General features: G+C 43.6%; 1 protein-coding gene across 3 annotated transcripts; it reads left to right on the top strand.

The window, feature by feature from the left end:
* Positions 1 to 12: 12 nt before the first annotated feature.
* KIAA1191 (KIAA1191 ortholog) lies at positions 13 to 24,827 on the top strand. Of its 3 annotated transcripts, none has more exons than XM_030211189.1 (8): positions 13 to 62; positions 504 to 615; positions 3,174 to 3,364; positions 4,084 to 4,204; positions 5,023 to 5,147; positions 8,874 to 8,986; positions 14,944 to 15,083; positions 22,297 to 24,826. In XM_030211189.1, exons 3-8 carry the CDS (start codon positions 3,209 to 3,211, stop codon positions 22,503 to 22,505), a joined length of 864 nt encoding a protein of 287 aa, XP_030067049.1. In that variant the 5' UTR covers positions 13 to 62; positions 504 to 615; positions 3,174 to 3,208; the 3' UTR covers positions 22,506 to 24,826. The 3 variants fall into 3 exon arrangements, with proteins under 3 accessions (XP_030067049.1, XP_030067050.1, XP_030067048.1); XM_030211190.1 differs by lacking the exon at positions 13 to 62 and adding an exon at positions 69 to 339 and having other exon boundaries at positions 3,204 to 3,364; positions 22,297 to 24,827; XM_030211188.1 differs by lacking the exon at positions 13 to 62 and adding an exon at positions 69 to 339.
* The last annotated feature ends 613 nt before the right edge of the window (positions 24,828 to 25,440 follow it).

Raw genomic sequence — 25,440 nt, 5'->3', positions numbered from 1 at the left:
AAGGAGGGTCTACAGCTCCTAATTCTCGCGAGAGTGTGGTAGGGAACGCGGTTGCGCACTGTGTACGTGGTTGTTCTGTGTTGCTCTCTAGTGCCGTGTTGCTCGCTAGCGGTCTGCTGCTGGATAATGGCCGGGACGAGGACGGGGGCAGATTGAAGGCGCTCGGGGGTAGTGGGTGCGATTCGTGGTTTGTCTGGGGCTTTGCTTTGGCTGGGTGTCGTGGCCTAGCTGAGCTCATTTGAGTTCTTGGTGTCTGGGGCTATGTGAGGCCTTAGGCCTGGCTCTGTGATCGTGGCGGCTCCTGGGCCTGAATCGCTTTATTTGATTTTAATTTTCTAGGTATGTATTGTAAGGGTAAAACCCTTCCATAGAGTCTCTCTTTTTCCACCGTGGGAAAAGACGCGCTTTATTTAATAATTACCTCGTCCTCTTTCCTTTTTGGTTCCTGTACGTTTTCCCGAATGTTAGTTCATTTATAAAGTGTGTCTGCTTCTGTTTTGTAGCCTTTCGAGCCCATGGATGGAAACTCCATGATGTTTTACTGTAATCGGCCTGCCAGCATGATGTTCCTTTTCACATCTTGATATCGGCATAGTTTGCACGTTTTGCAGCCTGGTAAGATGGTTTTCCTCCATCCTTCTCACTCTTTTTATTACGTGGGCAGATGTTCCTTTTAAGCCTTTTCTCTGCTTGCTGCAGAAATCGAATGGTTTATTCGTGATAAAATAGCCTACCATTGACTTCTGCTGCCTGTTTCACGCTCTGCCAATAATGCATTGATTTTGCGTTGTCACAAATTCCTTCTGGGCTAGAATAGCAAGACTTGTGATGTGAATTGGGGTGGGGGGGAGAGCTTATTTTTGCTAAATAACTGATTTTTTAAAAATATTTCTGAAATTTTAATAGAAAAAAATCCGTATCAGTCTGCTGTTATGGAACCAAGACAACCTAATGTTCCTGGTAACTTCCCCCCCCCCCCTTTATCTCCTGCTGTACTAAAGTACCTTAGTCTTTGTTTATATCTCATCTGTTGTCAATGCAGACAATTTTATTTAGATTTATTAGAATATGCTCATAACCCTTTTGGAAATGGTACATTCTTAGCTCATTATTTATCTGTATTTATTTAAAAAAGAAACAAAATGCTCTGTTGTACTATGCAGAGCCAATCCAGAATAGGGGTATGAAAAATGAGCTCTCAGTGCTTTACACTGTGGTCAAACATCTTATTCACTTTGACACAATTCTGTTCTCAAGGATAGTTTTGTTATTTGAAACCCAGAGTGGCTTCTTCTTATTGTCATTTCTCTCCTTTGACCAACTGCTTTCTCTGTTGCTTCCATGTTCATTGTCTTTCCCTAGTTGTCTTGCCATTGGAATTGTTTTTGTGAAGTTTCCTTTTCCATACTCCTGAACACCAGCCTTAGAATGAAGATAATGTGACTGCAGATAACTAAAAAGGCCATCTTGTCTTTTTTTTTCCTTTTGCTACTGCAGTATTACAAAAAGTACTTCATTTCAAACTTTCTTTCCCTTCCCACACTTGAAGATCCTCCTCATTTAATCTGTGCTGATGTTAATTGCATTATTGGCTCTACCCTTTTTCTTTTCCTTTTGGAAAGGCTATATTGCAAAATACCTGATTTTGGTTCAGGAGAGGGAGATTGGCCTGGTGTCTTCTTCTCTCACCCACCAGTTCAATTACAGCTGGCTTCTTTTTATGCAATATGTGCCTTCATTTGCAATGTTGGTGTGTGCCCCAATTTTGAACCATCTTTTTAGGTTAGCCATTGTAGTGACAGTCATTGATCAGGAGCCACAGACTGTAATTCCCTCTAGAAACTAGTATGCATGTGTGCTCGATCCAGGCAGAGATTCCTCAAGCTGACTTTGAGTTGTCCTAATGCCTTCTATTTCTGCCTCATCATTTATTATTAAGTTACCTTACACACTTCCCTTCAATTTGGTCTCTTCTTAGAGATACTTAGAGGAAAATACTGAAGGTCCTGACATCAGGTATAGCTAATAAAGGTTAGGTAGGTATCTAAAACGTTTTGATGATACTCGTTTTGCCAAAATCTTTAAGTATTTTTATGGCATGAGCCTTAGTTCATGGTTACATATTTGCAGCTGGTGCAACAACTGATAAATATAATTCATACATTTTTTCTGGTGCTGGCAGATATCTTGTCATAAGCTCTAACTCCTTGAGTTGTAAAGGGCAAGCCAGTTTTCTAGTGACGTGTTAGAATAGGGGGTTGCTTTCTGCATTGCACCCATATGTGTTACAGTTATTTTATGCATGGACAGCTATGTTGTACAAGGAATAACAATTTAGGAAGAGAAGCTTGGGGGTTAGCTTTGCTGCTTAATTCAATGCTTTTTGCTACCTTCACAGTAATCTGATCTTGTGAAGGTCTAATGCTGGTCATATATATGCTTTGGGTTTAACAGGCTTTGATAGATTTTCTTAGGCAATGGCAGAGAGATCTCTCTCTCTTCCCCCCCCCCCCCCATTGTCTCCATTGAAGTGGAGAGTGGTGATTGGGGTTGGGGGGGGGGGGGAATCCAAGGGAAAGGGAAACCTAATAAACTGCACCCCTGAACACCAATGGTAAACCACACAGCCAGCAGCCCCAACCCCCACATAGTTTCCTTTGCTCCCTGTGTGCTGTTGCTCCTCCCCGCCCCCCCCATCATCTAGTCTCTTTCCACTATTCATCATCTGCCACCTCATTGAGCCCTTGTTATCCAGTTGGCTGCCACACCTATCCCTTAGAGCTAGTACCCCTCACCCTGCTGTCCTTTGACTGCCAATAGGAGCAAAAATAACCTCCTTGCCCCACATGAGGGTGTGTGTGTGCCTGAGGCACTAACTCGCATTCTCTCCCACTGGTCTCATGAGACTTGAGAGCAGTGTGAGTTCTGCATTGTGCAATCCAGTTCTGGCAGCGTTTGCAACAACAACAAAAAAAAGCTCAAAAATCTTAAGCACCAAAGATGCACGTCTGTAATTGGCATGGCAACCTGGTGCCTGAAATTTGTTGAATTTTGGGTTTAGCATACTGTTTCATGGATCCTGAAGCAAATATTTAAAGAAATGTTATTAGTTATATATAGTTTGGAAAATCATAACCATTTGAAATCATGTAAGTGAGGTTCTCTGTTCTTAGCTATTGACCACAACACAGGTGGGCTTCTAGGTAAGATGTCACTACCAATTGGAATGCATCGTCGAGCATTCAGTTATGACGATGCCTTGGACAGCACTGATCCGATGTCACCTCCACCTTCAGACATGTGCAGTAATGTCCTGTGGAAACAGCCTGTCATCCCTGAGCGGAAGTACAAGCAGCTTTCCAAGGTATGCCAGGCTGCCTTGGCTTTTACAAGAACTGCTTTTAATGATTTTTTTGTTTTTGGTGGTGGTGGGGTGGGGGGGGGGGGGGTTGAGAATTTGATCAGAGGCTGCTTTTGTACTAGTGTATGTGTATATCTATATCTTGTAGCATTTACACTTTAAAAACCCATTTCTCATCTCATGGAACTGGCAATAAACTGACCCTATATGTTCAAGTCTCTGCTGAATAAATTAAACCACCTTAAAAGTAGGTGAAATAAATGACATTGGGCAGCACTTGTCTAAATTGCAGAGCTTTGCAGGTGTATGCAGATTAGTTTAGTTTATAAGAGCTTCAGATTTTAGCGGCATTGTTGTGGGGTTCTATATTTTGAATCACAAGTTTGCACCAAAAAGGTTCTCTAATTTAGGAATGAACTAACAGATTTTGTCTGCTGGTGCTGATAGTTTAAGATGGATCTAGGTGTTCACTGTTTTTACAAGCAAATGATTAATCTAGCTCATTGATTAAACTCATTACACATTAAAGAACTCTTTCCTTTAGTAAGAACATTAAGGTTTCTTTCGTAATGAGGATAATTCGTATTTCTGTGGATGTTACAGGATTCCAGTTATTTGACATTAAGAGGGTTTATGAAAAGATCTGAGATTCATGGTACTAATGTCTTTTTTTTTTTTTTTCCTTGCCCTCTTTGAAACCTCTTCCTCTGCCTTTTATGTAGATTGAGGAAGGGGAAACTTTGTCCCCTCCTTCTATAACACCCTCCTCTTCCAATGAATCTATCAGCAAGGTCCCTGTTGTGAAAGCCAAGGCTACATCCATCATGAATTCACTAATAACAAGTAAGAGCTCTCTTCCTTAAGGGACCTGTGCTGTGAGGGTAGAACTACATTGTGCTACATTCTTGGGGAATGAGACTGCTTCAGGCTGCTTGTTACTGATTTGCTGGCCTGACTAGATTTCAGAAGACCTTTCTCTGTTCATGTTCTGCCTACTAACAAACAGTATATGTTTTGGGCTGGTCTTTACCTAGTTCAGTTTATTAACCCAGGTCAGGTAGGTATCCTGAATAAAACATTTAAATGTATAGGTTCTAAAGCTTAAATGATTAGTATAGTGTTTTGAATTGAACTCCCAGGATCAGGAAAAAATTGGCCACAATAGTGATTTGTGAATTGCATAATAGCCATGGCTTGTGGAAGAGAGGAAGTAAATATTAGTAGCAATTTGTTTTCCCTTGTGAGAAGGGTGTCTGTCATGTGTTTTCTAGTCTTACTTTTTAAGCATTGCTTGAGTACAGTTAGGAAGGTCTGGTTGAAGTATGGAAGGTCTTAACTCTAGATAGCTCACCTGTAGCTGCAAACCTAGTTACAATGTTTGATCATGGACCTCTTCATGGGCTGCTGGAAGAATTCCATGCATCTGTAAGCAACCCTGCTACACTTCTAGTATAACTGCTATGCAAGAGGACTAAGAACAATTTGTGTTTAAGTTAGAAAAGGAAATGGGCTGAAGGAATTTGCTGTAACAGTGATAGAGTGAGAGAACAGAGCTGGCTGGTTACTCTGGGAATTAATGTGATGTAGTGGAGTTCTCCTTTTCATTACTGTCTTGTCTCTAAATTTGTATGAATGCATTTGTGATCTTGTTCCTCTTGCAGAGCAAACGCAGGAGAGCATGCAGCGTTTCGAGCAGCAGGCAGGCCTGAGGGATGCTGGATACACCCCCCACAAGGGCCTCACTGCCGAAGAAACCAAATACCATCGTGTGGCCGAAGCACTTCATGTAAGGCATCGGCTGGCATTTTTACTGTAGCGGTATTCTGATGGCTGTCATGCGTGTTCTGTTCTCTGATGGTACCTAATGCACCTCTCCATATTTGGTCAGGCTGTGAAGCAAAACAGATTACACCTGTGGTGGGTTACCAATGCACTATGGCTGTAAGGTCTGATTTCCTAATACAGCAATATTTTTTTGCAGAAAGGCAGTGTACTTTGCATTCAGTTTCAAAATTGGATAGAAGCTTGAGCCCAAAATGGGGTTACTTCAAGGTAGTGTTCTATAACTTGAATGGGTTCAGAATTTCTGATGGTCTGTGTGCTCAGAGCAGAGGGACTTTCAATTATGAGTTATGCATTTATTGTCATTCTGGGAACAATTTCCCATAGGCATTGCATCCATTAAATAGTCTGAGGCAGACTAAGCCATTGTACTTCTTCTATGTAAAGCATTCTTGCATATGGGATTTGGATCTTTCTCAGTGGGGAAGGTGGAGACCAAAATCTAAGGTTTTTGATTAGCATTGTTCTCCTTAAATGTGTGTTTTTGTATTGCAAAGGTAGAATTCTCCTTGATATCAAATGTCCATATTTGGTAGGACAGCAAGATTGGTCAGCCTCCTCTGGGTGGCATCATCTGACAGATTAGCTCTCCTAAAGCTCGGTAAACCTTTTGCAGGCCGTCTGAGCATGTGCCACACCCCCAAATGCTGTCACCATCCATTTTCTGTTCCATTTATAGGCAGATTCATCCGAGAGAGGAGGCAGGCGGTTTTGTGTGACTGACTCCCCAAGCTTAGGGGTGTTGTGGAGTGTCCCATTGAGTATGCTGTAGTAGGACAAAACTGTGTTGTCGAGGTTGATGATCAGAAGGAACAGTGGGAGTCTCATGAAGTGGGCGGGGCATATACCATGTTGTGCTAGGCTCTGGATAGGGTCGATGCATAAAGGGAGCTTCAGGAAGACGTATGTAGTGTAAACCAGAATAAAGTAGGTTCACCATGAACTCCAAACACTTAAATAGAAACTATATGTCTGTCTTAAGTTGCACAGCTAAGCCACTGCTGAAGGGCAAGAGTCAGTGGTCCTGTAGTGAGAGTTAGGTCTAAGGCTAGATGTTTGGAAGAACTGGTGTCCTGCTGGAAAGCAGCGGCCTTCGAAGGGTCAGGCCCCAATGTGGCTGTGATGGATCAGATGAGAACACACATTATAAATAAGAATTTGCTTAATGTGGATTAGAATATAGGAGAATGAAAAAAGAAGAAGCCTCAGAATTTTCTACACCTCTCTAAAAGACTGGCTATGAATTGTGATACATAATCACTGGCCAAAAAACTCCCTTTTCAACTCAAATTGCATAAAATACTCTCAGGCCTTATGTTAATAGTTTGTAATGTCTGTTTGAATGTCTTATGTAAAACCAAAGCCAGTGCAATTTCACATTGTGGTCTCTCTTTCAAATTTTGGATTTCCATAAATCAAATGTGCTACTGTTTTTTGTGCTGTTTTGAAGTTTTCATTTAAGTGACTCGTGACACCCTGGATAAATGATATTTGCAATAGTCTGTGACAAAGTGGGCTAATGACATTAGCCCAATGTCAAAAAAACCTCAGGCTTAAAATCTTATCCTAAATTTCCATAAAAGTCTAAATATCTCCCTTCCACTCATGGTTTTATACAGCTCTATCATATCTTCAGGCTGAAGAGTTCAAACCTCTTTAGCCTTTTCTCAACAGGGAATCCTTCCATCTTTTATTATTTGGTCATCCTTGTTGCTCTTCTAATTCTTTTTTTGTGATGCATCAACCAGAATTGTATATATTATTCAGGTTCTGGTCACTCCATGAAGTAATAGGCATTGTGAGATTCTGTTCTCCATTCCTTTCCTAGTAATCTTGTTTTTCTGGTTGGCACTGAGCAGAGATTTCTTCTTTTCTTGTGTTCCCTATGGGCATATTCAAACTTCTCCCTTTGTAGCCCCCTTGTATATAGTAACTCTTTGAGATGACCCCACCCCCATTTTCTACAGTTATTTTCAGAAATGACAGCTCTGTCTAACCAGCTTTCATCTGTCACTTTGCTCATCTAGTTCTGAATTCTGGTTAAGGTTATATCATGAATTGTTCTCCAACTAGAATCTAGATTTCTTTCTCAGGCAGAGATAGACTATCAGTTACACAGGTTTCTAGTCTTAATACTGACCATCATTCCTTGAAGGTCCTGTGTGACAGCCTGTTTCATCTCATGGAATGGCTTTGTCATTTTAAGTTTTTTTTTTTTTTTGTTTTTTTTTGTTCAGTTTCTCCTTTTGTCAAGACTTGATTAATTCACTTTGCTGTAAAACCCTGATCAGTTAGTCAGAAATCATCCAGACTACAGCTATTAGGTTGATTTTTGCACTACACAAGTATGATTCAGTTTTTCTTTTTTTTTTTTTTTAATCCTATGCTGCATTGGTTGCTTGTTACAGCAAGGGTTTAATTTAAATTATGTATTATGTTTAAAATTTTTTTTTAACAGGGGAGGTTCCCTCTTAAATCTAATAACACTGCTACATGGCTCTAAGACAACACCAACTTCTATTACGGTTTCCAGCAATGATTAAAATCTGTGAAACATCTTTTATCTATGCAATAGCAGATGGTAAAAATCTGGACTAAATTACCTCTTTTAAGATCTTGCAGACATATCTGTATTTCTGAAAAAGTCTGAAAACATTCTTCTTTTGTAAATTTGGTTTATCAAATTAATTGATGTATTTTGTTTTGGATTTTTTGTCTGTTTTGCATTTTTGGGGGGTACAGTAGTCTGGTCCCAGGAGGGTATTTGCATTCTCAGCTTCTGTGACAGTATAGGAAATTAGACTATTCAGTGAGGAGGGATGACTGCTTACTTTGCTATTGTTTTTGGTCTGCATCATGCAGCACAGGTTTTTTTCTTGATATCCCAAGATGTGACTTTGTTACTCTGGCCCGCAATGGAGTTTATAAGTTATATTTCTCTTTAGTTGAATTATTTATTTTTTTTTTTTTGCGGTGCTGGGCTCGTGTTTCCTTATGTTTGAAATAACCTTGGAATCTCTTTTCACATGTAAGATCACCTATATTCCTTCCTGTCAGATTTTTTCACTGTGTGTTTGCTGTTGACCTGTGGCAAGATCTGATTCGACTCTTCAGAACGTTTGGAATCAAGGAAGTTAAATCTTATAGAAGATTGAAATGTATTTGTCTTGAGATGCAGACTGGATTAAATGGTGGATTTGTGTGGGCAGTAAGGTGGGAGCAGCTGTGATTTTTCTGCTTGAAGTAAAAATCTGAGTTTTGGGTAGGTTTCCAGATGAGGAAGGCGAACCACCTGCCGACTTGTTTTTGCCTTTCAAAATTCTCGGACAACAGGGATGTTACAGAAATGGCGTCCTCTGTAGTGTTTGTCAGTGATAAGGCTGGCTGTGGGTGTGCAGATTGTCTTGTAGTTGCTGCTAGTTGTCAATGTTTAACAGATGTGAAGTGAGCAGAGAATTAAACTATCTGCTGCTTTATTCAAAACCTTTTTTTTTTTTTTGTTGTTTTTTTTTTTCTAAAGGGGGGGGGGTGGGGGATTACAGTTTGGGTTTTAGGCTTGAATGGCAGTTCCAAGGTGTGATTTCTCTTTTGATCTCGTAGTCATGGTTCCTATAATGAAACATATGTTCTCTGGTGGAAGTTTAATTGACTTCTCTCTGTTTTCTGACAGAAATTAAAGATGCAGAGTGGTGAAGCAACAAAAGACAGAGAAGAGAAAGCAAACTGTTCTGCCCATTCCTCAGCAAGTAACACTCCATGCTCATCTCCCAAGCACAAACCCAGGTACAGCTGGGGCCAGCATATGCAGTTTTTGCAGCTTTCTGTGCAGCTTTGTGTATGGTGTGCATGACCTTAATCTCTGATTTCCATTATGTCCAGTCCAGATATCCATCTGCCAGGGGATGTAGATGGAGAAAAGAAATAGTTCCAAGTGATCCGCCCCTTAAGGGTATTGTGCAGCCAGGAGTGCTCAATATTTTCTGTTGTCTACAAGAGGATGGTGGTTAGACTGTGCAGCTCCTGTCTCAGGCTTGTTTGGGAGCTCCTGACCGGTTATTCTGGGTGTCAGTTGAGCAGGGGGTTTATTTCTGGCTGAATTGTCTCTCTTGGCATTTGTTGTGGCTGAGCTCAGATGACACCCGGTGGTGCTGGGTCTCTCCTCTCCCCACAGTCCAGCTACTCTCCTGCTTCATTCCTTCCCTGATCGGTGACTTCATGGAGTGAAGTTGGTGAGGTGAGGCTGAGATTCTTCATCTTACCTTCTGTGTGTGATAGTCATTGGTGGCAGGTATATAGTTTTCTTTTCGCTACGCTTCAGGAACTGTTCGCTGTCTTATTTTTGTAGTATCTTCCTATCTGGTGTTCCCTTGTTTCCTGGGGTGTCCACTCTTAGTGGGGTTTTTTTTTGGTAGTTATGATAATTAGTTTCCTGCATGTTCAGCAACTGAAGGCACTGCCCTTTGTGTACTAAAACACAGAGCAGGCCAGGAGTCCAGAAAATTCTTTGACAGATGCCCGACATGGCCAAAGTTTTCCAAAATGGCTGCATCAGGAGTTCAATAAAACACTAAGCAGGGTAAAAGCTCTGCTTGTCCCAGCAGACAAATGTATATCCAAGATAGATAGCAATCAGCAGTTCTTAGAAAATGGAAACAGGGCAACAGTCCTCTCTTCTCTCTCCCACAATATCCTCTGCCAGTACACCATGCTTGCAGCCTCTGACTTTGTATGTTTGGGCTTGAAGTCCCCATTTTCTGGCTCCACTGTGTTGCAATCCTTTTGCTGCTCAGTGCTGGATTAGGAGTTATGCCCTGGAACCAGCAGCCTTCATACTAATCTGTTGAGTCGGGGGAGATTCATAGGTTCCACCATGACAGCGTCTTCAGTGCAGCAGAATTGGCATTGCTGATGCCACGCAAGGACCTAAAATCCACTGTATGACGATAGTCTGTTATTGCATGAAGACATCGGCTTCAGTGTTCCCTGAGGGTATCAAACTCTGTGCATCCTGAGGGTGGTAACCTTGGTACTGCCCATGGGATGTATCCTTAGTGTTCATTGACAGCAGCTGCATCAGCAGCCTTAGCACTGTACAAGACACCAGCCCTTGGTACTGTGGAATGACAGCAGCCCAGTTGTGTGCTCTGTGAGGGGCGGCTGGCTTGCTATAAAAGGGTTCACAGTAAACTAACCTTGGCAGTTACATACATTTTACATAAGACATTTAACAGACATTACAAACTATTAACATAAGGCCTTCATCATGAATGCCCCGAAGCATGTAGAATGTCACAAATTCACTTAAGTCATTACTTATCAAATAGGAATGTTTTAAGTTGGTCCCCCCCCCCCCCCCAAAGGTAGAGATAGAGTTCCAGGCGGATTGTGGTAGGCAAGGAGTTCATTGAGGAATGACCATGAAAGAAAATAGAACATTAAAGAATTTGAAGAAGTGAACATTTTTTGCACTTGGGGAACAGAATATCAAATGGTGTAACCTTGCAGAGTGGCCAAACATGAAGTGTTTAAAAATGTTAATTAGCATGACTTGAAAGAATAGGCGGGTAGTTTTGAAATATCAAAGGAGAGGCATCCTACTGTATTCTGTTGTGTAGAGGTGGTGGCCTCTGCTGTTACAGGGTAGTGTCCTGGTACACGCCTCATACGCTCATTTCTTTTGTCTTCTTGGACATAGCTGCTAGAACTATATAAGCTACTGCTGAATTCAGAGCTGGTCAAGTGGATAATGTTTCCAGCTCTGTGGAAAAGCTGTGGTAGGACCCACTCCACAGAGAAGGACCCAGAAACATGAATGGGATTGTTTGCTGCAAATGGCTCCTTCCTTGAATATCAGTAGGGTTCAACAGTATTTTGGCTGTTCATCCCTATCTGTGGCTTCAGAGGCAGTGGCCCATCCTTGCCTTAGATGGCAATGTTGGCAGTGATTTCAAGTCTGGTCTCGGGTGTGCCTTTCCCAGGAGAGGTGTCTGGTGCAGCTGGCACAAGTGTAATTTCTGTTAAAAGCCTCAGGAGTAGTAGCAGCAGAACCTGCAGGGGTGGCAACTGTAGCTTTCTTTCAGCCTCCGTATTTTTCTATCAATGGTATCCCGTACGCCTCCAGTTTGTTCATGGTGTTTGCCTTCAGCAGTAGCTGCCTGTAGGTTCCCGGGGCAGTAGTCATCTGTTTTGCGGCCTACTATGTTTTATGCCATTGTACATCCTGACCCTCTCTGGTATGGTACTCTGTGCCTCACTAGAGGACTCCAGTAGCCACACTAGCCTCTTTGCCATTGGCAGGACCTGCTTTTCTTTTCATGCCTGCTTCTCATAGGACTGTGGAGTGGATCCTACCACAGCCTTTTTTTTTTTTTTAGAGCTGGCTACATTATCCACCAGATCAGCTCTGAATTCAGCAGTTGCTTATATAGCTCAAGCAGCTATGTTCATTCTTTTGAGACATTTGGTTGTTTTCTTCTGGTATCTGTTTGATTCACTTGTCTGGTTTGCTCTGGTCTGTCGGTGAGCAGTTTATCGGAGCTCTCTGTATCTCAACTGCCTCATTTCTAAGGCCATGATTCCTGGCTTTAGCATTGCATCTTTGGGGCAGAGGGTATGGTCTTCAAGGTTTCATATCATCAAAGTCCATGAGTTAATAGCATGACTCTGCATTTGGAGCCTCTTGGGTTCTCCTCCTTGCTTGTTCTATTGGCGTGTTTCTGAATTCTGTAAAATCTTCTTTTTGGGTCCCACCCTAATAGGGACACTGCTTTGCTACATCCCATTCGTCTGTACTTGTCTGGTATAATGTAATGGATGGAAAAATTCCTACCCGATTTTCCTTTAGTTCTACCAATAACTCACCTTGAGCTACTACTAAAAAAAAGTTGTGAGCAAAATGTAATAAATATAATAGTCCAGAATCCCTCCCCATCTATCATTGGGTACTCTTTTTCCACAGATCTCATTTCTTCTGCTTTCCATGCTCTAGCCTTGGACAACTAACATCTCCTGACTATGTGAAATATCTGTCCATCAGTTGAGTACCAGCCTCACTACATCTTGGCCTAGGCTGGAGGGCCACAGTGGCTGTTGAATGTTCTTTGCTATAGAGGGCAATACTGACCATTACTTGGCTGTTTGCCTTCAGCACCTAACCACCATACCTCTATTCAGGAAATCTAGACTGCCCCAACTTGACATTTCGTCCTTTAGATTGTAAGCTCCATTGAGCAGGGACTGTCGTTCTGTGTTAAACTGTACAGCGCTGCGTAACCCTAGTAGCGCTGTAGAAATGTTTAGTAGTAGTAGGATCACCTGAATTATTTCTTTCCTCAGTCTACATCTGTTGGTAGATGGACATAATGCATTTGTCTGGACTGGTCTAGTAGGACTAAAGGAAAGAAAATTATTAGGAAAGACTGTAATTTTTTTCCATCTCTTTTCTAATATGGGTTGTTGTAATGGTTTCATCATGACCTTAGAACAGCAGGGTGCACAGACATCACTAATTACAGATGATGCCATGGTTTTGATGGGACTACACTGCAATATATAGAAGCTTGCAGTCTTGTTATATGGAGTGCAGCCTTATGCATCTGTTTGAAATACTGCCAGAGTGGAATAACTAGCCCTTATCCTTATGTTTATATTGAGGTATTCTGTTTTGAGTGGCTAGTGTTGGACGACGGTGCCTCATCCCAGTCCACTCCATCATTGTTTGCATTATTTTTTTTCTTGCTTTGGAGATAGTTGGAATCTGTTGGGATATACTGAGGCATTTGTCCTGGACAGCCAGTACATTGAGGACTTGAACTTTTGTGTGGAGCCTCAACTGATACTGCAAGTTGTCTGTGGGTACAGGCCAGAATGCATACTAGCCAACATATGATTATGCAAGACCCTACAGGCACCACTGTCTTGTTGTTCTGAACTGACACCTTTCTAGTAATAAGGGGGAGGGTCCTTGTCTTCTGAGAGCTTCAGCAGATCTTTATTGTGCAAAACCTCACTCCCAGATGGTCCAGGGCTTGAAAATACAAGGGAAGTGTGCTCCTAGGTGATACCACACCCTGTTTTATTTGGAGGGTAACCAGTTCCAGTATGAGAATGTCGTCAGATGTGGAAAGATGCTTTTATCTTCCTGGAAATCACAGAACATCTGAACACCCTCTGGGACTGAAATGAGGAAGAATGATGATCTTGCACTAAAAATACTGCTTCCCTAGGACAAACCTGAAAGGGGACGGGACTTGATATATTGCGTTTCTGTGGTTATAATCAAAGCGATTTACATGTTATACAGGTACTTATTTTGTATCTGGGGCAATGGCGGGTTAAGTGACTTCCCCAGTGTCACAAGGAGCTACAGTGGAAATTGAACCCAGGTCCCCACGGTTAGTCTGCTGCATTAACCACTAGATTGCTGCTACTCTGGCAATATGCACAGACAGTAAATCACCTCATTTGACATCCTAAAGTGATACAGTGAGTGCATGTGTTGTAGCCTTTAGATCTAGAATAGGATGCAAAGCACCTCTTTCCCTAATTTTTTTTTTTTTTTTGGGGGGGGGGGGGGGGGTCTGAAAATATTTTCACTGTGTCCTTGCAAAGTGCTGTTTCGGTGAAAAGGGATGAGGGCGTGACTACTTGAAAGATGTAGAACAGTGTCTAAAGGCTTTGACCTTTACTATAGTCCTTGGCCTTTACTATAGTCCTTGAGAACCTTAGCGGTTATAAAACTGATGAGCTTAGTTCTATGGGTCCAGGTAGCACTTGCAGTCTCAGCCATGTGGCTTTCCTTCCTGAATGCTTAGCTGCATGTGTGAGTATTGCATGGCTCCACACCAGTGAATACAATGTAGACTATAGAAAGGTCTGTTCCGATTTAGCAGTTGGCTATGGAGCCATATGACCATAGGGGAAGGGAAAGCTTGATGGTGCATAACACCATTGCTTGTTGGTACTGCCCTGCCAGGTGGCTCAAGCAAGCAGTATGTCTGTCTCTGAATTGGCTCAACCACTGCTTTTTTATCAGGAGTTTTGTTTTTAATCAAAAACAGCAAGTAATTACAACTGGTACTACTAACGGCAATCCTTTTGCTATCGAGGACTGCCCACATTAGGAGAAGCCCTGGACAGGAAGTGATGTAGAACTAAAAAGTTACATGTAAGATGGTAGGTGCCAGGGTTTAACAGATTTAAATATTTTGGGCATTAAGGATCAGTCATGTAAGTGATAGAAATTGTGAAAACATATAATAGACATACTTGAAATGGAGTAGTTGGCCTGCACACGTGAAAACCATAATAAATTGAGGTACAAGCTGGCTTTCCCCCTCCTAAATACCCACCTGATTCTTCACGGTTAACTGCTGTACTGCTATTTTCTTTTCATGAGTGGTTTTATCTCGGATTAATTTATTGTAAATGCCGGCACTATTTAGGTTATCTTGACAATATCCCTATGATTTTAAACTTAAAGGTTTTTTTTGTTTTGTTTCCTGTGATGTTTAATTAGTGTGCTTTTTGAGGCATGGATCATGCATGCTTTCATTTTGATCTGTTCTTAGGAACAGAGCCTTGCATAGTTAAAATAGCTTTTCCCAGTTAATACTCTGGATATTCCCTGTGTTCTGTGTATTAGGCCCCCCTGCCTCACATGATCTGAGTCTTCCTTGCTTGAAGTGTTTTTCTTCCTGAGTATTGCTTGCAATACATTTTTGTTTCTTTCCTGTTGCCAGAGGCTGGTTCAATCAGAGATCCATATCCCCTCTCCCTGGTTCTGAATGTGGCTCCATTGACACCATGAGTGGAGACCGTGGCTCAGCAGACAAATGGAGCATATTTGGGCCTCTTGTTCAGAAATCCTCTACAGATCCAGGTAATAAATTCTCAAAAGCAAGTGCAGAGGTGAAGGGAGGGCATTTCTTGTGTGTGCTTGTAAGTAATTGAGTTGTACATCACTTTACCCACTAAAAGAGGCCTATCACACACACGTTTGGCTTTTTAAAAAAATTGTTTTATTATAATAAGTTTGTAACAGTCAACTTTCATAGAGAGCACGTCCTGCTCACTCGAGCCCACACAGGGGCTAACAATTTCTAGACTAGTACAGCACACTCAAGCTTATCTAGTTGAACTCCTCTACATTATTTGTTATAAAATTAGTCCCTTAAACAACTTCCATACCCCAAATAGACTGTGCGCCAATAATATGCGCCACCCTCCCTTCCAGCCCCTTCATAACTTGAGAATGCCCCTTGATTCTTTGAGGCCAGGGCCTCTCTGGAGGGCGCCGCCGCGGTGCTTACCCTCGCCCCGCGCCGCCGAGGCCTTTAAATCTTTTACCTGGTTGCAGCAGCGTCAGTGAAAGCGCTGCCGACGTCTCCCTTCCCTTGCACTCATTGGTTCCCTCAGTGTCCCGCCTTCTTCTGACGTCAGAAGAAGGCAGACACTGAGGGAACCAAGAGCGCGAAGGGAAGGGAGACATCGGCAGCGCTCCGCTTTCACTGACGCTGCTGCGACCGGAAGTAAAAGATTTAAAGGCCCCAGGGCGCGGAGGAAAGAGCAGAGAGGCATGGATGGGAGGGCAGAGAGACGGGCATGGATTGGGAGGGCAGCAGCAGGGCCCAGGGAGAGGACAAATTGCTGGAAGGGGAGGGGAGAGAGGAGGATTGCTAGCTATGGATGCAGCAGGGAAGGGCAGAGAGGGACAAGGATGGACATGGGGGCCCAGGGAGAGGACAAATTGCTGGAAATGGAGGGGAGGGGAGGAGGATTGCTGGCTATGGATGGAGGAGGGAAGGGCAGAGAGGGACAAGGATGGACATGGGGGCCCAGGGAGAGGACAATTTGCTGGGAGGGGAGAGAGGAGGATTGCTGGCTATGGATGGAGGAGGGAAGGGCAGAGAGGGACAAGGATGGACATGGGGGCCCAGGGAGAGGACAAATTGCTGGAAATGGAGGGGAGGGAAGAGAGGAGGATTGCTGGCTATGGATGGAGGAGGTAAGGGCAGAGAGGGACAAGGATGGACGTGGATGGGAGGACAGGACCCAGGGAGAGAGAAGAAATTGCTGGAAATGGATATAGAGCAAGAAATGAAGAAGAAAGGAGGAAAGTAAAGAAATAAATGGAAAGGAAGCCCTGGAAATGGAGTTAAGAGGACAGATAGCAGCAGACTCAGATACTGGGCCAGCATGATCGGAAAAAGAAAGTCACCAGACAAAGGTAGAAAAAAATCATTTTATTTTCATTTTAGCGTTTGAAATATGTCCACTTTGAGAATTTACATCTGCTATCTTATTTTGCAATGTATAGCAATTTGTTTCTAAGAATATTGCTGACAATTCCTGTCAGTGTAGCAAGTGGTGAGCGATCGTTTTCACCGGGGTGTGTGTGTGTGTGTGATCATTTTCACTGGGGGGGGGGGGGGGCCAACTGATAGTCTGCAGGGGGGCACCAGAGACCCTAGGCACGGCTCTGTTTGAGGCACACTCACCCCCTCTCCCCCCCCCCCCCCCCAAGCCCATCAACATCCTCTAATTCTCCACCATTCTAAATGCGTAGTAATCGCTGTTGGAATCGAGCCCACCCATCCTTATGTCGCAGAACCCCCTCCCTATGATAAGCCATAAGGCGCTCCATTTGTATTAACTGACCTAATTTGCACTTCCAATCACCCAATGTCGGGGGAGGGGGGGGCACCTTCTTCCAATGCTCTGCTATAAGGCACTTGGCTGCTGCCAACCCCCATCGCAGCCATTTGCTCTCCTCCCAAGAATCCCGCTCGTTATGCAAACCCAAGAGGCATACCACAGACTACACACCAGTGATGATTCAGTCAATATAACTAACGCTTTCATAACGGCCTGCCAGAAGGGAACCACTCTTGGGCAGGTCCACCATATATATATGTAGAAAAGAACCCAGCTGTGATTTACATCTCCAACATATGTCTGATGTACCAAGGTACATCTGCTTCAATCTCGCAGGTGTGTAATACCATCTGGATAGGACTTTATATGCATTTTCCTGCACCAAAACATACCCAAGCTTTCTGAACCTCCCCACAAATAACTTCCCACTCATCAGAAAAACGGCAATTTAAATCTTCCTCCCAGGCCCCTGAAAACCAAATGGTCTGGGATCACATCCCCTAAAAAATGTATGTTATCACTGATATTGGTCTAGGCATCCTCCTCAACAAAAGCCACAGATTTTCCAGACTTTCCATCTCTTTGAGGGTTCTCCCCCCCCCCCCCCCCCCCAGGCAGGCTGTACATGGAGCATAGCGTATCAAAACTCTTCACCCCCCCCCCCCCCCCCCGCAGCACAGATCGGAAATATGGCATTTTCTCTCCCTGCCCGAAAGGCGCCAGTGTCGGTACCCTATCAGTCTGTCCCCATGTCTTCTGCACTTCTCCCCACAATTCCACCAAATGCCTCACATATGGATTTTGTATCCCAGCCAAGGTCACTCCCACTCCTTCAGTAGTCCACAAGTAAGAACTCGTCGGCCTATGTGGGCCTGCTCCAACTGACTAGTGGGCTTGGTTATCCCCCTCTCCCAGTCCTTGATCATCCGCAGTTGGGCAGCAAAATAATACCACTCAATATTGGGCACTGCTGTATATCCCCCCCCCCCCCCCCCCCCCCCGCTGCCGCCAATACTCGTCCAGCCAAATGGGGATGCCTACCCTCCCATAAACCCTGTAATTGTTTGTGTTGTCTCGGAACAGCCACTAGCAGTGCCTGAAACAGAAATAACAATCTAGGCAGCACGTTCATCTTCACCACTGCCATACACCCCCACCATGAAAGCCACAATCCCTTCCATCAGGACAACTCCACCCGAATTTGGTCTATTATTTTCCCATAATTAAGACTGTACACCATTCCCAAGTCCCTAAGAATCTGAATCCCCAAATACCGAATGTGGTGCTTGGCCCACTTAAATGCAAGCAATGCTCTCAATCTACTTTTCTCCCCATGGGTCAAGGAAATCCCCAATAGCTCACTTTTATCCATGTTAACTCTGAGGCCAGCATATCGTTCAAATTCCCTAAGAATCTCCAACACCGCAGGTAGTGTCTGCTCAGGATCCACCACATAAAGTAGCACATCATCCGCTAACAAAGCAATACGATGTTCCATTCCCCCAACCCTAATACCCCGAAAATCTGGATGCTGACGTATCATTACTGCCAACGGCTCTATGTACAGTGCAAAGAGGAGGGGCGACAAGGGACATCCCTGCCTAGTCCCTCTACCTATTGGGAAAAAGGGTGTATACCCCCCATTAATATTAAGGCATGCCTTTGGAGCTGTATACAAGGCTGCCAGCCAAGCCCCAAAATTATCTCCCAGGCCCATGCGATTCATCGCCTCGCAAAACCCCCCCCAGCTTACCTAGTCAAAGGCCTTCTCTGCGTCTATAGCCAACAAAGCTGTACTAAACCAGGATTTTTGTGCCTCCCATATTAAATGGAGAGTATGCCTTATGTTATCCCCTACCTGCCTCTTTGGGATAAACCCAGATTGATCTATATGGATCAATTTCAGCAACACTCTAGCTAACCTGTTAGCCAGGACCTTGGCTACTATCTTTGCATCCACATTCAGAAGTGAAATAGGCCTATAGGCACCACAAACCATGGGATCTTTCCCAGGCTTAGGCAGAACTGTTATCCCAGCCTCAGACATGGATACCGGGAGCCCATTGTCCTCCAAAACTCCATTTCCCACCTGCACCAATAAGTCTCCCAGCTCCTCCACAAAACATTTATAAAACATCGCCGATTATCCATCTAAACCTGGTGCTGTAGCATTAGGGAGCTGTTTTATCACGCCCTGTACCTCCTCTAGTCTAATGGGTTCTCTAAGCTGAGCTCTTTCAGACTCTTCCAGTCGTTGTAATGGAACCTGATCCAAATACCGAGCTATATCTGCAGCCGGTGTATCCTCAGAAGCACTATGTAAATCTTAATAGTATTTCAAAAAACAATTTCCAATGTCTGAATTGCAACCTCCCCTCCCCTATCATCTTTCATCTTTTGGATAAGGGAGCGCCCTCTCCTTGCCCGCAAATAACAGGCTAACATTGCACTTGATTTATTGGCAAGCTCAAAATATTGCTGCTTTAGCTTGGTTCTCATAAAATCCACATCTGCCATCTGCAATTGTGCTATTTCCCCTCTCACTTGCTTAAGGTCTTCCCATACCTGCAGTGTAGGGTTTCTTTTATGCAGCTTTTCTAAGTGCAATAACCTCATCTGCAAAGTCAGCGAGTGGTGCTGTTTTTTTTTTTTTTCCCCTTTTCTTGCATGACCCCCACTTAATCAAGGCACCCCTCACCACTATCTTCATCGCATCCCATAACACCCCATCAGTTACTTCCCCATTGTCATTAAAGCGATGGTACTCTTGAATAGTAAGCTTAATATCTTCCCACACTTTCTCATCTCCAAGCAGTGAGTCATTAAGTCTCCAGACTCCTTGTCGTCTGCATTGACCCTACCCAGTTAATTTAATCCACATTGGAGCATGATCAGAAACACAAATAGTCTCTATCGCAGCAGCCCCCACCATATGCCGTCCATTGCGATGCACCCATAACCCATCTATCGGGAATAAGTCTGCACTGCATGTGAGTAAAAGGTGTAATTCCGCTGCACCCCATGTAGCAACCTCCAACAGTCTACCACCACCAACCCCTTCAGCCCTCCTCCTGTCGAGTGATCTAGTCTTGCATCCGGGGCAATATTAACCCCCCCCCTCCCCCCCGCCCTCCTACAAATCCCAACATTTCTTCTTTTAATGTTTGAAAGAATTCCCTCTGCCCCACATTAGGAGCATAAATGTTAGTCAGCTCCTTGCCACACAATGCCCACTGGTAACTCGAAACACCTTTTTAATCACAAACCCACAAGTTTGTCTTATCAAAATGGCCACTCCTCCCATCCTTTTTGGTCCTATTCCCTGATGTACCACCACTTCCCGAAAAGGCCTACGACGCAGCATATGAGTATCTCTCGGTCTTAAATGTATTTCTTGCAAAAACGTTACATCCCACTTCAGCCTGCCCAACTCCTTAAATACTCTACTGCGCTTCCCCTGATTATTTAGCCCGTTTATGTACCTACCAATAAGGTCTCTCACCTCCCCACCCTGCCCCCGCCCTTCCTCCCCTTCCCCACAGGCGATCTCTGCCCTCCCCCCTGCTCCAAACCCACTCTCCTCTGTTTCAACATATCCCCACCCACTCCCCCATCTTCCCCTTTAGCTGATCTATCAGTAAATCAGCCATCCCACGAGGAATCAACGCACTCTCCCAGGACTTTAACCTCTCCAAAGCTAATCCCTAACCCTCCCATCACCCTACATTTACCCACATCCACTGCATTCATTCATCCCACATCCCTCCACCCCCAAACTTGCAAAATTTTAATTCCCTCACCCCAAATCCCTCCAGTTCCATCTCACCCAACATATTCCCATACTCCCCAGGGTACCCTGCCCTCCCTCCCCTCTCCCCTACAGACCCCCTATACATAGCGCCTCCTAAATAATTGCTTATCTGCATAATGTTCTCAATGAATTAATCTTCCACTAGTCTGCATAAGTCTGTGTTCCTTCAGGAAGCTTGCTTGTCAGAATTCTTTCCCCGATCCACCACCCTCTGCCACGCTGAATCCACTCTGGGTTCCTTGGCGGTCTCCAGTAACTCCTGGATTGGAACATCTCTACACCCCAAAGATCGCAATGTTAACCATGCTTCATCCGGGGTCTTTACGCGATTTACTGTCCACCGTTAGCCACATCCCAAATGGGAATAGCCACCTGTACCGGATCCCCTTTGACCTCATAAATATCTTGGCTTCTCGAAAGGATAGATGCTTTTGCAAAGTAGTCCACGGCAGATCTTGAAACACTCCAATCTTAGTTTTCCAAAGAATCTCTTTTTGCTGCCTCGCTTTAGACAATATCTTCTCCTTCATGGGGAAGTCAGCAAAACACACTACAATGCCCCTCAGGTTAGATTCGCTCTGCGGGCCAGCCACTCTGTGCGCTCTCTGGATGCGGAGGTCTGGTAGTTGACCACCTTCCTCAGAATTCAGAATGAACCCACACAACTCTCGAATCACTGCTTCACATAGCTAAATATATCCAAGTCAGGGATTCCTTTGAATCACAAATTGTTTCGGCACAACCTATTCTCCAGGTTTTCCACCTGCTCCCTGAGTTGTTGTAACTCCTGCGTGTCAGCATTCACCACTTTATGCAGTTTCCCATGTCCTGCTTAAGAGTCTTCATCTCCTCCTCCACCACCTCACCGACACGCGTTCCCAAGTCGCGAATTTCAGCCCTAATTTCTCTCAGGGCAGTTTGTATATCCTTTCGGACCCCCACCAGATCGGCCTTCATGTCTTGAAACCAAGCCACTACTTCCGATTTTGCAATCTCGCCAGCCTCGAGTTCCTCCTCAGCGTGCTCTTCCCCGGCTGCAGCCGGACTCGCCGCCATCTTTGCTTCACTCCGCTGTGGCCCCGCCGAAGCCGCCGGCGTTTTCTTACTTTGGTCCGTCGAAAAACGGAATCGTTCTAGTCCCTTCGGCATACCTCAGGGACCTTTCTCCTTCATTGCACTCTTCAGGATGCTGCTCAAGTCTGGGGATTTGCTTGCTCTAAACAATGCCCTGACGGAGCTCAGCGTTCAAACTGCTGTTCCGTGATGTCACTTCCTCTTCCACGTTGGACACTAATGCTAGATGCAGGGTGCGATACTCTGCCGTTTCTAGGGCAATGTGAAGATGTTCTGCTTTATAAACTTAAGTTCCTGTATGCCTGATAATGTATGCATGGAATTAGTGTTAAGAACCGACTTGATGCCAGGTGTTATATTTTATATTGCATAATGTTGGCCAGCTTTCACTAAGCTTGTCAGTATGGTTGTTTCAAGGCAGCCTCTTTAATTTACGTACCTAATATTGCCTTTAAGACTGCTTGAAGTGCTTTTGTGTGTAATGTATGTATCTTTCTTTTTAAGGGGGGGGGGGGGGTGCTGATTGGCTGTAACCTTCACATTTCCTCCATAGGGGGCTTCACTGTCCAGTCCTACAAAGGTGCTCAGAAGCTATCACCTATGGAGCTGATTCGGACTCAGACCACCAGGATGGCAGAGGACCCCAGTAGCTTCAAAGCACCCAAGATGGACATACCATTGGCTGAGGGCAAAAAAGCAGCTGCCCATGCACATAATCTTAAGCATCGTGACATGAACATACTTACCCCCACTGGCTTCTAAGGGTTGCATTTTTCCTTCTTTCCTCTGCGTTGGATTAGTGGTTGTGCTGTGGAATCTGTTGTATGGGACTAAGCACTATGTATCTGCTGCTGCTGTTCCTCCTCTTGCAAACCTTGCAGTTTATTAGTATTTTAAGAGTAGGTTTTTCTGGCGAGTTTTCCTGCTGGAGGATGGTACTCATTTTTACATACAGGTGCAGATGACTCCTTAATGCTGCTTTCCCATGAATTGCAGCATCTTGATTTTGCTCTCCCATAGCAGTCAGGTGCAATGAAGTTGTTCCCAAATGTGCTTGTAGTGTTACAACAATTATTGCACAGTAATACTGCCTTTGGTTTTGAATAAGGTGGTGATTTTCCCGTGTATTACTAGGTGCAGACTGATGGAGCAGGTTGACTTCGGCCCTGTGTATTTGTGCCATTTCAGGTTACAGATATGTAGGATTACAGATGAATATTCCTATTCCCTTTGTCTGACAATATGTTCTGTGTATACACTCTTAATTCCAAGGAAGTGGAAATGACAGGGGGGGGGGGGGGGGCACATTTCTTTCCTAAAAGCCATGAATAAAGGTTTTAAGCATTGCATGGTCTCTTGGGGAGTCTGCCTGGCGGGTGCATGTAGTCCTCAAGCAAATGAACTGACATTGTATGGCCTGCTTCTTGATCTGGGGTCAGATTCTCCCAACTTGCAACCTACTTGCTGGCTGCCTCATTTGTGCAGGGATAACTACAACAGCCTTTCAGATTAGGAGGATCAAAGTATGTATTCTGCATACCACTCTGACACTTTACTGGGTAAGACTGTCTTTAGCCGTAGAGTTCTCTCATTACATAAGATTCAAGTGGTTGACGTAGGAGACTGACTATGTGAAGAGTGTTGCATGTTTATTTGCAAGCAGCCTTTTGTCCGTTAAAGGTTTCCGCTGCAGTTGCAGGAGACTTCTAGTTTTTGACTTTAGGTTGCTAGATGGGGCTGATCTAATAAGGTGTGTGTGAGACTTGGCACAGAACCTGCACTATTCTGGCTGTCCTGTGCTAGCACATAAGACAGTGTTCAGGCATGGTGCCCTGTGCCTTTACATTTGGTACTAATAAAAACATTAGCTATTTAAACCCAGCTTAACAGGAACCCTGATCATCAAGTGTGTAGCTTACTTTGAGGGCTTTTTTTTTGTTTGTTTAGAAAGGCAAAGGTTAAAGATAAATAGAAAAACTATACCAAATAAGATAATCAATGAACACAATACACTAGATAAAAATTCCCCCCAAAATCCTCTCAAGAATCATTTAACACAACTCCCACTTGCTTTCCCCGTTAGGAACGATAAGGCCCGTCTTCAAGTATTTTCTCACGCTTTCTAAATAGCAGACCCATTGCCAACCGCAATTGACATGCACATGACATTTGTTCTTTCAGTGACTTACAATAACCTTTAGAGCAGCTGAGACTAAAAAACATTTTGTAGCTTTACAGACTTGCAAATATTGCCCTAGGAGAATAGAACATCAGCATGCATGATGTCTGTGATTCTCTGCTGCAATTAGGGCATTCATACACCATATGTCCCCACTGACCCTTTGAAGCTTTTTGTGTTCTGAGAAGTTAGTGAGGATTTCATGCCTGTTTTGTCTCATTCTTGTAAGCATCAAGGACCTGCAGGTTCTCCCCCCCCCCCCCATGTTTTGTAGAAGTGGGTTGGGGGTGAGGTGCTTGGACTGGTGAATGCAGGATTTAGGTGCTATGCAATGAGCAGTAGAGCACTCAACTGCAGACACTTAATATCATTCAGTCATACTAATATGCAGAACAGCATTCCAGACATGCTTATGAAAGTGCAACTTGAGGTACTGATACAATGTTTTTGTGCATAATTCTGCTTGCATGGTAATTGGCATGTTTAAAATATGTTTGCACATATAGTTTGTTTTGATTTACATAAAATTTTGTTTACCACTTTGTTTTATTTTAACACACACCAAGCTTAATACATCAGTCACCAGGTCTTTAGACAGACATGGGAGGCTTCTTCCCCATTATTTGTACATGGCTGTAATTGGAGGAAATGTCCAAAAGAGAATGTCATACTTCTATTAAGGCCCACACTCCTAGGGTACTTTCTCACTGGCCTGACTCCATAAGGCAGAGAGCTGCAGTTCCTCTCAAATCACGATTTCAGAACTTACATAGATTCTGTCTTGGGGTTCATTTATATGTTGTACTCGTATCATATGTGTCTAACTTAAACTGTCATTTTGAAAAAATAAAATTCAAATGGTAAAAAGTGCCTGCATGTTATTACTGTACAGGGGAAGCCCTCTGAGGTTTTCTGTGATTTTGTAACTTACATTTTGTTTGGAATATTTCCATTTTTAATCAATTTTATGATACTCATGTGTTTGGTTTATGCTTATAGATACAAAATGAGTGTGGTTGAATAGGAACCATAGTTTTCAGAGACTCTGCTCACTACCTTGCAGTGTCACCTCTCACTTGGCCAAATTGCTTACTAGTGACGGGTATTCTGTAGATGGATGGGAGGACAAAACTCACGTACAGTGGAGGTGTGGTGATTCCTACGCAGGTAGGCAGGTCAAGGAGAGGGGAGCAGGGCAAAAAAGGCTCTTATCAGGGAACATTCAAATGACTCGACACAGCTGCTGTGTTTTGGCGCAGAAGCACCTGTGTCAGGAGTCTACAAAATAGTAAAACATGTATAGTATAATATACTAACGTATCCAAAACCAAACAAATACAGAAAAAAAATTATATAGATATCGAATAAAACATAATGTATTAAGAGAAAAGATGTCATGAAATGGTAATCATTCCATAACAACCTGTACTCACTGTTATTAAATAATTTTACATTTTATTCATCTTACTCTATAACACTTTATACAAAAACACTTAAATCCCCCATATCACATACATA

This window comes from Microcaecilia unicolor, chromosome 8 (genome assembly GCF_901765095.1).
Source record: "Microcaecilia unicolor chromosome 8, aMicUni1.1, whole genome shotgun sequence".
Taxonomy (NCBI): Eukaryota; Metazoa; Chordata; class Amphibia; order Gymnophiona; family Siphonopidae; genus Microcaecilia; species Microcaecilia unicolor.
Note: the sequence above shows the minus strand (reverse complement) of the source record. Positions and strands in the feature narration are given on the sequence as shown.

Excerpts from the sequence above, each read along its gene's own strand:
- KIAA1191 (XM_030211190.1), top strand. The coding sequence starts at position 3,209 with ATGTCACTACCAATTGGAATGCATCGTCGAGCATTCAGTTATGACGAT. Across the intron at positions 4,205-5,022 it reads CATGAATTCACTAATAACAA|AGCAAACGCAGGAGAGCATG; the intron begins GTAAGAGCTCTC and ends TTCCTCTTGCAG. Across the intron at positions 8,987-14,943 it reads TCTCCCAAGCACAAACCCAG|AGGCTGGTTCAATCAGAGAT; the intron begins GTACAGCTGGGG and ends TCCTGTTGCCAG.